We start from the raw sequence: 15,391 nt of genomic DNA on the forward strand, positions 1-15,391 counted from the left end.
GATAGGAGCTTTTGTGGTGCACAAAAATGGAACAAAGTGCAGCTTTCTTCACATTGCAATATGGTTTCTTGAGACAATAGGTCCCAGCATGCCATGACCCATTTTGATCTGAACTGAGGCCTGTAGACTTCCTGGTCAATGCCAGGATGCTAAAAGTGAAGATGGGACTGTAGAACTCCTTGGGCTATACCTTGGCCATCAAATTTAACTATATATCTGCTTATTAAACAGTATTATTCTGATGCTTTAAACACATAGGCTCTATCTATTGACTTTCATCTAAAAGAAACGCAGTTCTCTGCAGTAAGTCAAACATAGGAAAAGTTTCTCAAGAACAATAATAGGTCAGCTCAGTTTCTGAAAGCCTTTATCTTCAATGCAGTACTACCTTGACTGCCCTCAATGTCACAGTGGATACTAAATAACTTCAGATAATTAAGGGCTTTCATAAATGAGGATCCAGGAGCCTGCAGAGTTTATAAGCTCTACATGTGAGTGGCTGCACAGTTGGTAAATTGTATAGGAAACAGCATTTGTTCTGTAGACCTTATTAACACAGCAGGTGAATGACCTTTTATTGAGGAGCTTATATCCCACCTCCCTTATCTGCTGAAGTCAAATCTTAAGGTAGATCTCTGACCTTTGCATATGATAGCTTTGATCAGCTGGAATTTAAATAATCAAAGGTACCACTGTGTTACATATTTTTTATGAAGCTTCAGAGGCCTAATACATTTTATGTGCACACCTCGAAACAGTAAAAATTGTGTAGATTGACCTGTGCAGCTACTTAAATTTACTTTGATGACATTTTTAGAAAAGGACATAAATAATGTAATCCAATGCTTCATCTTGACAAGCGGTGGCATCTTGTGAACTATTACATATTTTATTGAGCTTGGCTGTCATTCTCAGATCACTCATCTTGTACTATTTTCAAGAGGTTTTTGCAAAATATGTGCCATCCTCAGAAATCAGGCCCCATTATTTCTAGTGGTTCTTCACAGATGCAGAGTTAGGAAAACCCCATAGTCTGACAAAAGTCATACCTTAGAATAGCTTTTGTACATGGAGAGCAGGTGGAGTTGGTGCAGTATGATTTTGTCAGGTGTTAGCCAGTGCCAGCCATTATATATATTTGGCAGGTGTGTAAATAACCCTTAGACTGGCTGTGATATCTTATTACTTGAGAATGCAGTTTGTCAGAATACAAGATACCTATGATTAATGTACTTTTTAGATAGCACACCCATTCTTTGAAACTGAGTTGTACGAACAGTACTACAGAAACTGACCTATGTTGAAACTGCAACAGATTATGGAATCATAGAAATGTAGCACTGGAAGGGACCACAAGAGGTTATCTATTCCTGTCCCCTGTGTTGAGGCAGGACCAAGTATAGCTAGATCATCACTGACAGGTGTCTGTCTAATCTGTTCTTATAAACCTTCAATGACAGGGATTCAACAATCTCCCTTGGTAATGTAATCCAGTGTCTAATTATCCTTATAATAGAAAGTTTTTCTTAATATCTAACTTAAATCTCTCTTGGTGCAAACGGAGCTGATTACCTCTCGTCGTACCCTTGGAAATGGAGAACAATTGATCAGTCCTCTTTACAATAAACTTACATATTTGAAAACTGTTATCAAGTCCAACCCAGAGTGTTCTATTCTGTAGACTAAATATGCCCACTTTTTTCAACTGTTATAGTACTCTGTGTATGAAGAATTGCATTTGAAAAATAACAGGTAGGCTCTTGCTTCCAAGCCATGTAATAAATCTGAATCTAAGCCATGTAATAAAAGTCCTGAGAAATAAACAAAGGGACTGCTGCAAGTTTGACCTGTTCTGTCTTGCACGATCAAAAACAGCTCTGGTTTTCCCAAACCATTTTCTAACAAAAGTCATTGCTAAAAATCATCTTTTTAAATATAGCCATCTTAACTTGGAAAGCTATTAAATTACTTGTTAATGTATAATGTGTTTATTATCCAATTTACAAATCAGTCTGAGTGATAATGCATTATAATGTTTATATTCACAGCCAATTACTCTAAGCTTGTAAAATGACCTCACCTTGTATTTATGTGAAATACATCACTTTTAGTGTTACATTTTTCCTACATATAATTAAATATGACTTTCCTTACATTTTTTCACCATAAATAAGTGCAATCTAAACAAACATCACAAAACCTATGATTTTTTTTGTTTCGCTTTTCACTAAAAAGTTTAGTAGTGACTGGACGTCTAACATAATGAATGACAGTGAAAACGAGGTAGGATCTGATGCCTAAATGGGGAAAGAACAAGCTAAAAATTACTTAGATATCTTTAAGTCACCAGGGCCTGATGAAATACATCTTGGGATACTCAAGGAGCTGACTGAGGCTCCTGAGCCATTAGAGATTATCTCAAAAGTCACAGAAGACAGGGGAGATTCCAGAGGACTGGAAAATGGCACTATATTTGCCCATCTATAAAACGAGGAATAAGAACAACCCAGAGAATTACAGACCATCAGTTTAACTTCAGTACCCAGAAAGATAATTAAGCAATCAGTTTGCAACCACCTAGAAGATAAGGTGATAAGTAACAGTCAGCATGGATTTGGCAAGAACAAATCATGTCAATCTGTCAATTTCTTTGACAGAGTAACAAGCCTTGTGGATGGAGGGAAGTGGTAGGTGTAGTATATCTTGACTTTAGTAAGGCATTTGGTACTGCCTTGCATGACCTTCTCATAAACAAACTAGGGAAATACAACCTTGATGGAGAGATTAAAATGTGGGTGCATAACTGATTGGAAAACTGTTCCCAGAGAATAATCATCAGTGGTTCAGATCCAGCTGGAAGGGCATATTGAGTGGGGTCCCATAGGGATCAGTTCTGGGTCCAGTTCTGTTCAATATCTTCATCAGTGATTTAGATAATGGCATAGTGTACACATATAAAGTTTGTGGAGTATTTCAAGCTGGGAAGGATTGCAAGTGCTTGGGAGGATTGTTTTGAATTTTTATCCTAACTGAAGAAATGGTCTGAAGTAAATAGGAAGAAATTCAATAAAGGACAAATGTAAAATACTCCACTTTGGAAGGAACAATCAGCTGCACACATACAAAACAGGAAATGACTGCCGACGAATGAGTACTGCACAAAGAAATCTGGGGGTCATAGTGGATCACAAGCTAAATGGGAGTCAACAGTGTAACGCTGTTGCAAAAAAACCCCAAACCCCATCATTCTGGGATATATTAGCAGGAGTGTTGTAAGCAAGACACGAGAAGTAATTGTTCCTCTCTACTTTGTGCTGATTAGGCCTCAACTGTAGTATTGTGTCCAGTTCAGGAAAGATGTGGACAAATTGGAGAAAGTCCAGAGAAGAGCAACAAAAATGATTAAATGTCTAGAAAACATGAACTCTGAGGGAAGATTGAAAAAATTGGGTTTGTGGAGAAGAGAAGACTGAGAGGGGCATGATAACAGTTTTCAAGTACATGAAAGGTTGTTACAAGGAGGAGGGAGAAAAAATGTTCTCCTTAACCTCTGAGAATAGGACAAGAAGCAATGGCCTTCAATTGCAGCAGGGGCAGTTTAGGTTGGACATTAGGAAAAACTTCCTAACTGTCAGGGTAGTTAAGCAGTGGACTAAATTGCCTAGGGAGGTTGTGGAAACTCCATGACTAGTGATTTTTAAGAGCAGGTTAGACACACATCTATCAGGGCTGGTCTAGATGATATCGCAAGCTCCCTTCCAATCCTATGAATCTATGAAATTAGTTGATATGAAGGTATCTTCTAGGTTGTTTTTCTGTAAGCTTTATCTTCATTCTGGAAACAATGAAGTTTCTAGCTTTTCTGGTTGCACATAACCTTAGTGTGACATATTGGTTCAAGCAGGAGACAGGAGGTTTTATTCCCAGCCTTGCAACTGACTCACTGCACTGCTTTTAGAAAATCATATAACCCTTCTGTAGCTTAGTTTACCTACCCATCTATAAAGTAAGCAGAATATTTGCCTATCTCACCAGAGTGTTGCGTGACTTAATTACCACATTTAATGTTTGTCAAGTGCTTTGAGAGCCTCTGGTGAAAAGAATTGCATAAGTGTAAAGTAGTAGTATTTTAATGTTTTAGAAATCAATGCATTCTTGAAAGTTTGGACCTATAATCTGAACTTGCTTTCTATATTTTGATGGGGTTTTGAGTTAAGTGTAATTATGACCATTTCAATGCCAATGCTGCTAACGGCTATACTGATGAAAAACATGGGATATGCATCCAGCAAATGCACTTGTCTAATGTAGTGGGACATACCGGGTAATTAGCATTGATGTAGTGCTTTATGTCTCCAAAGTGTTGTACAGATATTAACTAATTAATCCTCTCAACACCCCTGTGAGGTAAGAATTGCTGTCTTTATTTTGCAAGTGGGGAAACTGAACAGAGAGGTTAAATGATTTTCCCACCACCACACACACATTTGGAAGCTGAACCATGAATTAGACTAAACCATTCCTTGCTCCTACTTTTCTGCTGAACGCATCTACCTCATGTACTCTGATGTTTCAATACATTCCAATGGATATTCCATTGAATACAACTGTCAAATATACACACAGAATTCCAACACTAAATGTTTTAAACAATTTTAGCTGTATTGTTTTGGGATTGACTCTGATAGCAGGGGATTGGACAAGATGCAGGAGGACTGTTCTGGTCCTATATCTTTGTTCCTAAAACAACAGACATATAAATAGAGACCACTGCTAGGTCACCAAAACAGTGGTCTTGTTTTGTAGGTTGATGGATTCATTGCTAAAATTGATCGGTAGTTTAAACAGTCTGCATCAAAAGAACAATGCTTTCAAATGGTAGAGATTTTTCTGCAAAAAAGTAAGAATTCTGTCCATTCTCCCCACTCTAACATTATTTTTTTAGTCATTTCCACATTTTCTGTCTACTCCTAGATTGATGTCAACAAGATTGAGCAGGCTATTTCTTAAAAATAAGAAATCTTCTAATACGTGGAATATTTTGAATATTATCTCTATTGTGTCATCATCTGATTATCTATTTGACAGTTTCTGGAGTATTTAAGAATATTCTGTCCCAGCTTGTGGGAGAATTAGCTTGATTTATATAGCATTTTGTTGTTTGTCTGTGTGAGTCAATGGACGTGTGAAGAACTTATTGAGAGAATGCTAACCCCAAGGATTGAGTTTGAAATGTAGTTGTGAAAGTGGTGAGGTGCATAGTAAATCTTACCTCTTGTGAAAATACATTCCATGGTTCAATTACAGGTTTTTTATATTAAAAATCAAAGCAGAAAAAAAAGTGTTTAACAGTGATTCAGTAAGGATTTTATGTCACTTATAATGTAATATGAATTATCTATTTTCCCATAAGATTTAACTGTAACTTTTTTCTCTTCTTTTTATTTCAACAGTTCTACCTAGCCACACTTGTGGAAACCCGGGAGAAATACCTAAAGGAGTACTTCATGGATCAAGGTTCAATATAGGAGACAAAATTAGATATAGCTGTATCTCAGGCTACATCCTGGAGGGCCATGCAATGTTAACATGTATTGTGAGTCCTGGAAATGGTGCATCGTGGGATTTTCCAGCTCCATTTTGCAGAGGTACAAAATGTGAATTAATGGAGAAAACAGTTACCTATATGAATTAAAATAAATACAAAGAAGACTAAGATAGTGATGAAATAGAATATGTTTTTATTTTAGGATGGTTATAGGTAATGCTAACGTAACTTGTTGAATTCACTAGTTCTGTGTTAACTGACCATTATTTTTCTTAATGTCATTAAACTATATTGTTTTATCTAAAATATAAACCTGTGCAATGGTGGAATTGTAGCCCTGTATAAATTGGGATTCATATTACTTCCCTAACTCTCAGGGGTTTGGTGTGGATAAATACATTAAAGACAGTGAGGTGCTCAGATATTACAGTGATAGACGTAGACCTGGGCAATTTTTAAAAAATGAATAGTTTATGCATCAAAAATGCAGTTTGGGGTCAGCCGACCATATTCATGAATACAGATCAAAATTGGTGAATAGTTTTTGCTAGATTTTATTTTAAAACGGACTGTTTAGTTTCAAAAGGTTTAGTTTCGATATTTCTGAATTGAAATGTTATGACTTTTTGTTTCAAAATGACATTTCATTTAGAAATTTAGCTAATTTTAGTTTAAAAAGAGGGTATAAACCACCTCAAAATTAAACAAAGCAATCAAAAAGAAAAAAAGGGAAACTTGTTTTGAGTCAAACAATATTTTGTTCGATATACCCTCCCTCCCCCATGAATGTTTTTCAGTTTGATGAGAAAAAAAAAATAAAATAAAAAAAAAACATTTGTAATTTACGTGAAACAATTTTGGGGGATTTTTCAGTTTGGCCACCAAAACAAAAAAATCAATTTGCTCACTCTGTGTGAGTACCGCAGATAGTGGTCACAATTAAAGTGGTGATTGCCAACATTTGTCATAGTGTAGAAATAGCTGGCAGGTACTGATTTTTTTTTTTTTTTTATACTTCTGCTATATCAGGACCAGAATAGCCCAAATTCTTAATCCATTCCCATCTGTAATAGTTTCTGTCAAGAATACCTTTCATTGAAAGCTTTAATAATCTATATAGAAGTACTCTAAATAGTGAAATTTATAAAAAAGGAGGGGAAAAAATCTCGATTATTAAGTTGTTAATAAAGACAAATCTCACAAAAGTTTCAACCATATCCAGTGTATGTATATTCAGTTTGGAGCAGCATGGTAACTCCATATATTTTCTTAAATTGAAAACAAGAAGAAAATGTGTGACTTTTTTTCAAATCTGTCAGTTGTAGTAATCTTTTTCTTCAATAATAGTTGGTAAAATTTACACTTCTGTCTGAACTTTTTTAAGTTAATGGTGTTAACTGAGCATCAGTCTGAAAACACTTTTTTCTTTTTGATATTCTGCAGGGTGCTCTAAATACCTTCTGTTTTGAGAAATATTACTAATTCTAGCTGTATTTCCAATTTTAAGTATAGGGAATATCAGTGGAACTGAGTATTTTAAAAACTGGAATGAAATTAAATGCACCTTCTGTACCTAAATGAACCATACCATGGAATTCACCCCATTGAAGAAGAGTCAGATGAAGCCCTGAAAACCCCTCTAAAGCAGTGCAAGGACTAAATGAACTGCAGAGCCTTGTATGGGCCCTCTGTAACGGAGTGATCTTTTTCCCACCCATCAGAGAAATTATTCAAAAGATGCACTGAATTGTATAAGTAGAGACACTGGATTGCTGCATTTTAAAATCCATGTTCTTTTTTTTTTAATACTTCTGCTATATCAGCATCAGAATATCCCAAATTCTATTGCTACTTTTGCAATTACTTTCCTTAATATTTTCAGGTGCATTAACAACTGTTGTCAAGTAATTATGTACTTGCTGAACAAAGTGGCATTTCTATAGAGATACATGACTCAGGCGGGGAAATTGCAACCTCAGTCTTGTATTTTGTTAACTATTCACTTTTCTGAACAGTTGTGGCAGGCTTCAAACAACATCACTAAAAGTATCGTGCTCAAGTGATACTTTATGGAATAGAATTGCAGAGCAGATTATATGATGTCATTCAAGGAATTCTGGCAGCACAGTGAAGGTCTAGCTAGTGTGTAGTTTTGAGGTAGCTTAGCTACTCTGCCATAAAAAAACATATTTTAAGTTAATTCGACTACGGCAGATTTTACTGGCACTGGAATATAATAGTGCAATGAGAAAAAATAGTTTTAGATAGATTTCCTTTTTAATGGAAACCACTTTGCCGGCAGGCTAGAAAACAGCTGAAAAAGAGAGCGTTACCAGGCACGTGACAAAAAGTGGAAGCACTGCTAAAAATTGTCCATGTGCTTTCATAAGGTAAGTCAGAATAGTCATGGATATTTCTTCTACTACTGGATTGGTTAACTGGGCAGTTCACATATATAAAAAGATGGAGGGGAATGCTTGGATAGCTATCCCCACAAAGCACTTTTCTCCTTCTGCACTGACATTAAATCCATTTAAAAAAGACACACAAACAAAAGCCTAGAATCTTGACCCCAGTACACAGCACACAAAAAAGCCTTAAAGTTGGCCTGAGTGGCCAGTTGAGTAATCCCCTGCCATAGGAGAACTTGATATCCAGGTGATGTAGGGCTGGTGTTGCAGACATGTTGCAAAGTTCAGCTGGCAGGGTCAAATCTTTCAGTTGTGTGCCTCCAAATCCCTTCATTTCTTCTACTCTTCCATTTTTGCTCATTTAGGTCAAAGATCTCTCTCACCCCCCAACGTCTCTCTCTCACCCCCTAGCATGCCTCCATCACTATGCTGTTACTGCCTTTCTCTTCTTTAGCTCTTTCAACTTGCTGCTGTGGCACATATGCCTGATGCGGCTCTTGTAGCATTGTTTCCCTGAGCAGTAGCACCCTGATCCCTCTCTTCACAGAGTTCAGAATGTCCTTGTTAAAGGTATGATGGTATTCTACAGAGATGGTGCAAAACACTGCAACATGTGATATTCATATATACATAATAGTTCTGGAATAGTGTTGCCTAGTACTATAGTTTTATAAAGGTGATGGTTCATGGAGGTGCCTGTTTAAGGGCAAGATACCTATCCTATGCTTACTTATCTCAGAGCTTGCAGGCTTGGAGCAGTGGTAGCACATTACATATTTGAATGCAGAACATCAACACTGTATGAAATGGGGTACCTATTTTTTTAAAAAATGTTTATATTGTGTTTGTTTCCATCCTGATTTGTCACCAATGCCACATGTGTTGCACTTCTTATACTTCACTTCACATCTTCCTCCACTTCCTGACTCAGCACACATCTCAACCCTTCTCTCCATTGCTCTCTTCCTCCACCATCTCCAACTCTGTGCATGTATTTAATGAAAAATGTATACATGTTATATCTCATTTCTCTCTTTCCCCTTCCAAACTACTGTCTTCCCCTTCTACAAGCCTACATTTGGGTGATAAGGCCTCAAATAAGAGTCCACAAAATAACCAGTAGCCCCCTTTTCATGTCCCAAAAGTGCTCACTTTTTTGTTCTGTGGGGGAAAATGAACAATTTACAAATGTACAGTTTGAGATAAATATCTGATTTGCGCAAAAGGAAAACTTTAGTATATGCTGTGTGAACCAGAAGGATTCATTCAAGCTCTAGTGTGAAATAGTAAAATACAACTCTGTAATGTTTTTAAAAATGTAATATCGTTTTCTTCAGTAACTATACTAGCTGCGGATTTATGATATGTCACTACTTCTAAAAAGGACCTAGTATATATTTTTTTAGAATCTCTAGTTGATTATATTTGTATGAGTCTAGATTTTTCTGAAGCTGACACTAGGAATACAAGTTGGGTTAGTGAGCTTACATTTGTAGGCTTTCCATCAGACAATGAAAATAATTAAGGTGAAGAAAAGTACATATAGGGAATTATTGTCTAAGGAAACATAATTATGGGAGGGAGAATAAAGAGTACATAAAATAAGAGGTAAACTAAAGATATAGGCAGCTATGAGCCAGGAAGGGCAAAAGCCCCCAGAACACTTTTGGGGGCTATGTAAACAAAAATAATAAACAGTTGACCAAAAGGACCTCCTTCCTGATTCTGAAAGCTAAAATTTTGCTTATTTTTACCATCTTGGAAAATCATAACGTATGCATCTTACCCATAAATAAACACACAACATGCAAGCAATCTATACAAAGAAAAGTTCCATTTACACACTTATGCAAATTTTAACTAAAACCATTGTTTTCTATCTTCTTGGTCAGCTTTGATCAACTTTTCTTGCTTATTCATTTTCTTGCTTATTCTTGCTTATTTTCTTGCTTATTCATTTTCTACTGAAAGAACTGCTAAGTCCTCTCAATAACTCTCATTCCTTTTTTCTTAGCTAATAAACCTTTAGTAAGTTTACTATAGAATTGGCAACCAGAGTTGTCTTTGGTGCAAGATTTAAGGTACTAGTTGATCTAAGGTAAGAGATTGGTCTCTTGGGACTGGGAGCAACCTGGATGTGGGGTGATTTTTGGTGTAAGTGACCATTTATCACAAAGCCTGGTTTTCTGGGTGGCAAATAGACTCAAGAGTCTAAGGGGACTGTCTGTGACTCTATGCTAAGACTGGTATAGAGATCCATGAGTTCGCATTTGTTACTGGCTTGGTGAAATCTAATTATAGAACATACCACCAGTTTAGGGTGTCTGCCATGTTTTCTGATAGTCTGCTCTGAGGTAGGCACTCACAGTGGTGATCCACTCCAGACAGCATTACACTCCCCTTTCAGTCTCTGCAGGCTCTGCTGTCCCTCTTCAGGCAAGGACAAGGCATGCTCCAACCTCCGAGCATCCCCCTTTGGGTGTCCAGTTCCTAGTCCACTGAATGCTCACAGAATTTACAAATAGCCAAAGGACTAGTACACACCAGCTTACCAATTTCGCCTCAGAATAACCGCTCACTGAGCACACCAGTACTTAGATATGTTGATAGTGAGAACAAATATAACTTTGTTAAATAAAGAAGAGAGACTAGAGAAGAACCAGGCAGAGTTAATGGAAACTTTGGGTTACATATAAAATACAATTATACTATGCCTGCTAGACTTTAAACTTAATGAAGAAGATACTTTCCTGCTCTAATAAAATTTAGTTCACCCAAAGTCTTTTTCCCAGTGATTAACCACCAGAGTGACTGTGATCTCTGTTCATAAAATAAGCACACTGGCAGTTTCTCCCCTAGATGAAGGATACTGGGTACACCTCTGTACCCCTACATATTCAATCAATCCATTGTCTTTACTCGTAAACAAGATGTACACCTCACCATCCCTGTCCCCACCTGCTGGTTGTTGTCCCCTCCCACCCCCAGTCCCACCCCAGTACATTTCTTTCCTGTAGATTTGGCTCCATATACAAATAGACATTGTAAGATACATGCTACACGGAGATAGGTGTTTCCTACCCCTTGCCTGAACAGAACCTGTTTATCACCTTCTGGTGATTTGTCTTAACGTACATACTTTAATGACATAGTTTTTAGTATAGATGAATAGCTCCTTAAATAAATATAATCCAGCCATACATCTCACAATGATTAGTACAACCAGTGCATTACTGGCTATTTGCAGAGATCTCACATGCCACCCTTTGACACATTATTATGTAGATATCAGACCCAAGGTACACCTATAAACTCCTATGCTTCCCTTATGCCCTCTGCCAGTTGATATAAGGGATTCCTTATGTTACACTCACCCAGGGACGTTGCATTACACAAATAGATGTGGAAGTATCTATGAAAGATTTCCTTCCCCAGAGGAGAACACCAAATATTCTTGTATCGCTAAGGCATTGGAACAGGCTATTTTGTTTATCTAAATGATCTGAGTCTTTACAGTGTTTGAGCTCAGAATAAAAGTGTCAGACTGGAAGGGAATAGAGACTGGGCAAATCAAGTGTCATTCAATTGTTTGGGGGAAAGCAAAAGAGTTATGCTATACAAGTTTTTATGGAGTGCACAGGGCTGACTAGCTATGCATAGGAGAGGTGGGATCATGGCCATACTCCTGCACGTATATAGACACTTGCCCTGATATGTATCAATAGGAAAGATGGAAGGGCATGGAAAAACATGAAATGCGACCAGGTCAAAGGTGCAGGCAGAGGTTGTGATGAAGTGCCTTGAAAACAAGGATAAGAAATACTGATTTTATGTACCATGCAATTGGGAGTCAGGGAAGTGACTTAGAAGGGATGATGTGATGGAGGCAATGGCCAGAAAAGATGATTTTGGGAGAAGCATTATGAAAAGACTAAACATGAAGAAGGTTGAGGAGATGAAAAGAGGAGATAGCCGACATGATAGGTAAGACAATTTTCTGCAAATTGCAGAACTTTTCACATGGATAGCCAAAAGATGTGTACAGTGCCTAACTGAGTAAAAAATTAGAGGGATAATAGGCTCCACTTCATTGATCATTAAACAAATGTGAAAATCTGGAAAGGTCCTTAAATTTTCCGTAAACACATTTTAAACACACAACGCAGAGTCAACCTGTGGAATTGTTTCTCAGAGGATGTTGTGAAGGCCAAGACTATAACAGGATTCTGGCATATTGGATAGTCATCCTAGCACCTGTGCCTATTCCCATGTTTTGGACAAAGTGTTTGTTGTTAAATGTAAAGTTGTTATGCGTGAGGATGAAATGGATGATTTTGGCAATGTACTTGGGGGGGGATTTCAAAGTGTTGTTCATTGTCTTGTAGATATTTGAAGCAGGTAGTAATGCTGTCATGGTGAGGAACACTGGTGTATAGGAAGGAACATACATTGTGGCAAGGATGGTGTTCTGAGGAAAGTTATTAATGTTGTGGAGTTTCTGGAGGAAGTGGGTTGTATCCTGCAGGAAATGGGCCTTTTGTGTTGTGAGTAGTTTGAAGGTGGTTTCTGTGAGTTCTGATATTTCTTTTGCAAGAATACAGTGGCCAGATATAATGGGTCTGCATGGTTTCCTTGTTTGTGTATATTAGGAAACATGTAAAATGTCCTTTGTCCTATGACTGCAGAGGTGTTAACTGCCCACTTCATTTTAAGTGGTTTCCTAAAACATGTGTGAACCCCTTATGCTTAGCAATCTGCTTCACCTTGGACACTCTGGTTACCTTCCCCTGACCTGAGGAAGAGCTCTGTGAATCTCAAAAGTTTGTACTTCCACCAACAGAAGTTTGTCCAGTAAAAGCTATTACTTCACCTACCTTGTTTTTCTCATATCTTGGGACCAGTATAGCTACAACACTGCAAACAATTGACACATATGTCAGTTTCAGCACAGCTATTCCATAGCAGCCATGAAACTGATAAGAATGTGAGTTTTATATCAGCACCTCCCAGGGTCTGTACCTCTGGGGGAGTCACACTATTTGTACTGCATCAGAGTCAGGGAAGCCCAGGCCTGGGGCAATCCACAGGCCAGGGCTTTCAAGCCTGCCAGGTTCCCAGTTCCACGACAGAAAAAAGAAAACCTGACTATAATGGAACAGTGTAACTGAGTATTTCAAAAGTGCTGTCATATATCCCAATAAGGGAATTTGACTACAGTGAAATAAACTAAGGCTCCAACATGCTCTGCATGGGCAGGCCACTCCACCCAAAAGTACCCAAGTGATGTAGAATCCTATCGCCCATAGCAAAAGAGTCATTAACTTGCAATGGGAATTAGGATTCTAAATTGCTTATTACTTTTGAAATTTTTACCCCAATGGAAAAATACAGAAAAATAGTTCCCCTTGAATCTTTCAGTTATGTAGTAATCCTAGGTGTTGCTTTACAAAAATATTAGTTGAAAACCAAATTATGAGACCTATGAGTGATTTTTAGGAAGTCTCTTTCAAAATGCTCTTCTGACTATAATCCAGGAGTATGGCTTGGAAATGAAAAGGGGAAACTTGCTGAGTGACAGATTATTTTTACATTAAAATGTTACTTTTAATATTAATTGAAACAGCCAACAGGAGACTTGAGACCATAGAGATGAGAGTTCTTTGGAAGATGGCAGGTGTAAAGTGGAATAATTTTCAGACAAATGAAGAGAGAGAGTAGGACATGAAATCAGGGTATGGGATTGGCTGCAATTGAAAAGATTGAAATTATGGGAATACTATGGAAGACAAAAAGATGATGGAATGCCAAAAAAAAGAAAAAAAAACATAACCCAGATCAGTTCGACCTAGAGATCGACCATCGACTAGATGGTGGGACATCATATGCAGGAATGTGACCATGGTGGGCTTAATGGAAGAACAAGTCATGGACAGAGATGAATGGTGAAGCTGTTCCACTCCTGGTGTCTGTAGAGATGTTTTAGCATAAGAAGAATATTATTAGTAAATACTTACTATATGTATCTCACTCTCAACAAAAAGAAAATAGTGTTTCTTAACAAATTTGACATTTTTAGAATATTTTTTTGTTATTTAAATAGTAGGAAGAAATGTGACCTCTGGCTCAGTTTCCATTTAAAAGAAAAAAGGAAAAATATGTTCTGGCATTAGTTTTTATAGATTTGAAAGTGGGAGTAAATAGTCCAATGGTTAAAGACCTAGGTGCCAGCTGGATATGGAGTTAATCAATGAGTTATTTGGTAAATATGAAACCCTTCACATCATCTTAATGCCCATACCCAATGATGTTTCCGGACTTTATGAATCTGGCAGTTCAACAATTTGTCAGTTGGCCCAGACACATTCTCATTACTAAATTTATATCACTGAGATATTTATAATGGCAGTTTAAAATGTTCAGGTTCATGACATTAATTATTTTGTCTGTTTTTTTTTATATTCATAATTTATAGATGCCCCAATTCAAATATCAATAGAAATGATTACTTGTGATAATTGTATTGATATGTTTTCTGAAGTTAGGAATTATATTAGTGAGATATAATTATATGCTTTTCAGGAATGACTTAGGAAAAAATGCCACTTACTAAAGAACTAGTAGCTGTTTCAGTGATACTTTTAATAAGTCATGCTAAATAATGCATGCCCATGCTTCATTTAGAACTCTTTAAAGCTGCAATTTTCTTTAATTGATCAGCCTTACATAATGTGACTGGAAATGACAATATATCACTTGCTGGTGCTTTATGAAATGTCAGTCAAGCTTTTTAATTTAATCTATTCTGTTGCTAGTGATATAGGGGTTAAGGAAAAGACTTGGAGTGACATAGCAGGAAAAAAACAGGTTGTGTTTTTATAACTGACTATGAATTCTGTAATATTTAAAACACAGCTGTGTTTTTATCAGCTATTTTACAGCAGTAACATAGTAAAATGAATCCTAAATGATCTGTCAAATCAGGACCATGCAGTGTGAAGTAAAATTGAATGGAACAGCTTTGGTAATCTGAATCCAGGTTTTAAATTAAGTTTAAAAGAGTTAGACTGAATTGGTTTAACTGCTGTTTATTTTATGTGCTGTGCGATAAGTAAATAAGAACAAACTCACACTTGAGTGATTGCAGTTTGTTTATTTATTAATTTGTTTAAAGATACATGACAGCATAAAGCACTGGGTGGGGGGAGCCAACCCCCCCCCCCAACTTAATTGCTATAAATTGCTGACTGTTAGATCCAGCAAAATTAGTATATGTTACCTAACCAACAAAAGCAAAGAAATCCTCTGCTGAGCCTACCCCCTGTCCTTAAATTTCCCTCATATGCCTGTTTAGCAGGTGATATATTATAGAATACTTCATTTTGTATACTGTACCGCTATGGAAGTGACACATTTGCTCTATATCTAAAACAAA

The 15,391-nt window shown here is 37.0% G+C and overlaps 1 protein-coding gene across 1 annotated transcript in view; it reads left to right on the forward strand.

Annotated features, from left to right (window-relative positions):
• CSMD1 (CUB and Sushi multiple domains 1) overlaps positions 1-15,391 on the forward strand; it is a 1,946,356-nt gene that overhangs the window by 882,912 nt on the left and 1,048,053 nt on the right. Inside the window, exon 4 of the mRNA XM_054023823.1 lies at positions 5,454-5,648. Within this exon, the coding sequence (XP_053879798.1) occupies positions 5,454-5,648 (195 nt within the window). The remainder of the gene's footprint in view (positions 1-5,453; positions 5,649-15,391) is intronic.

Source organism: Malaclemys terrapin, chromosome 3, assembly GCF_027887155.1.
Source record: "Malaclemys terrapin pileata isolate rMalTer1 chromosome 3, rMalTer1.hap1, whole genome shotgun sequence".
NCBI lineage: Eukaryota > Metazoa > Chordata > Testudines > Emydidae > Malaclemys > Malaclemys terrapin.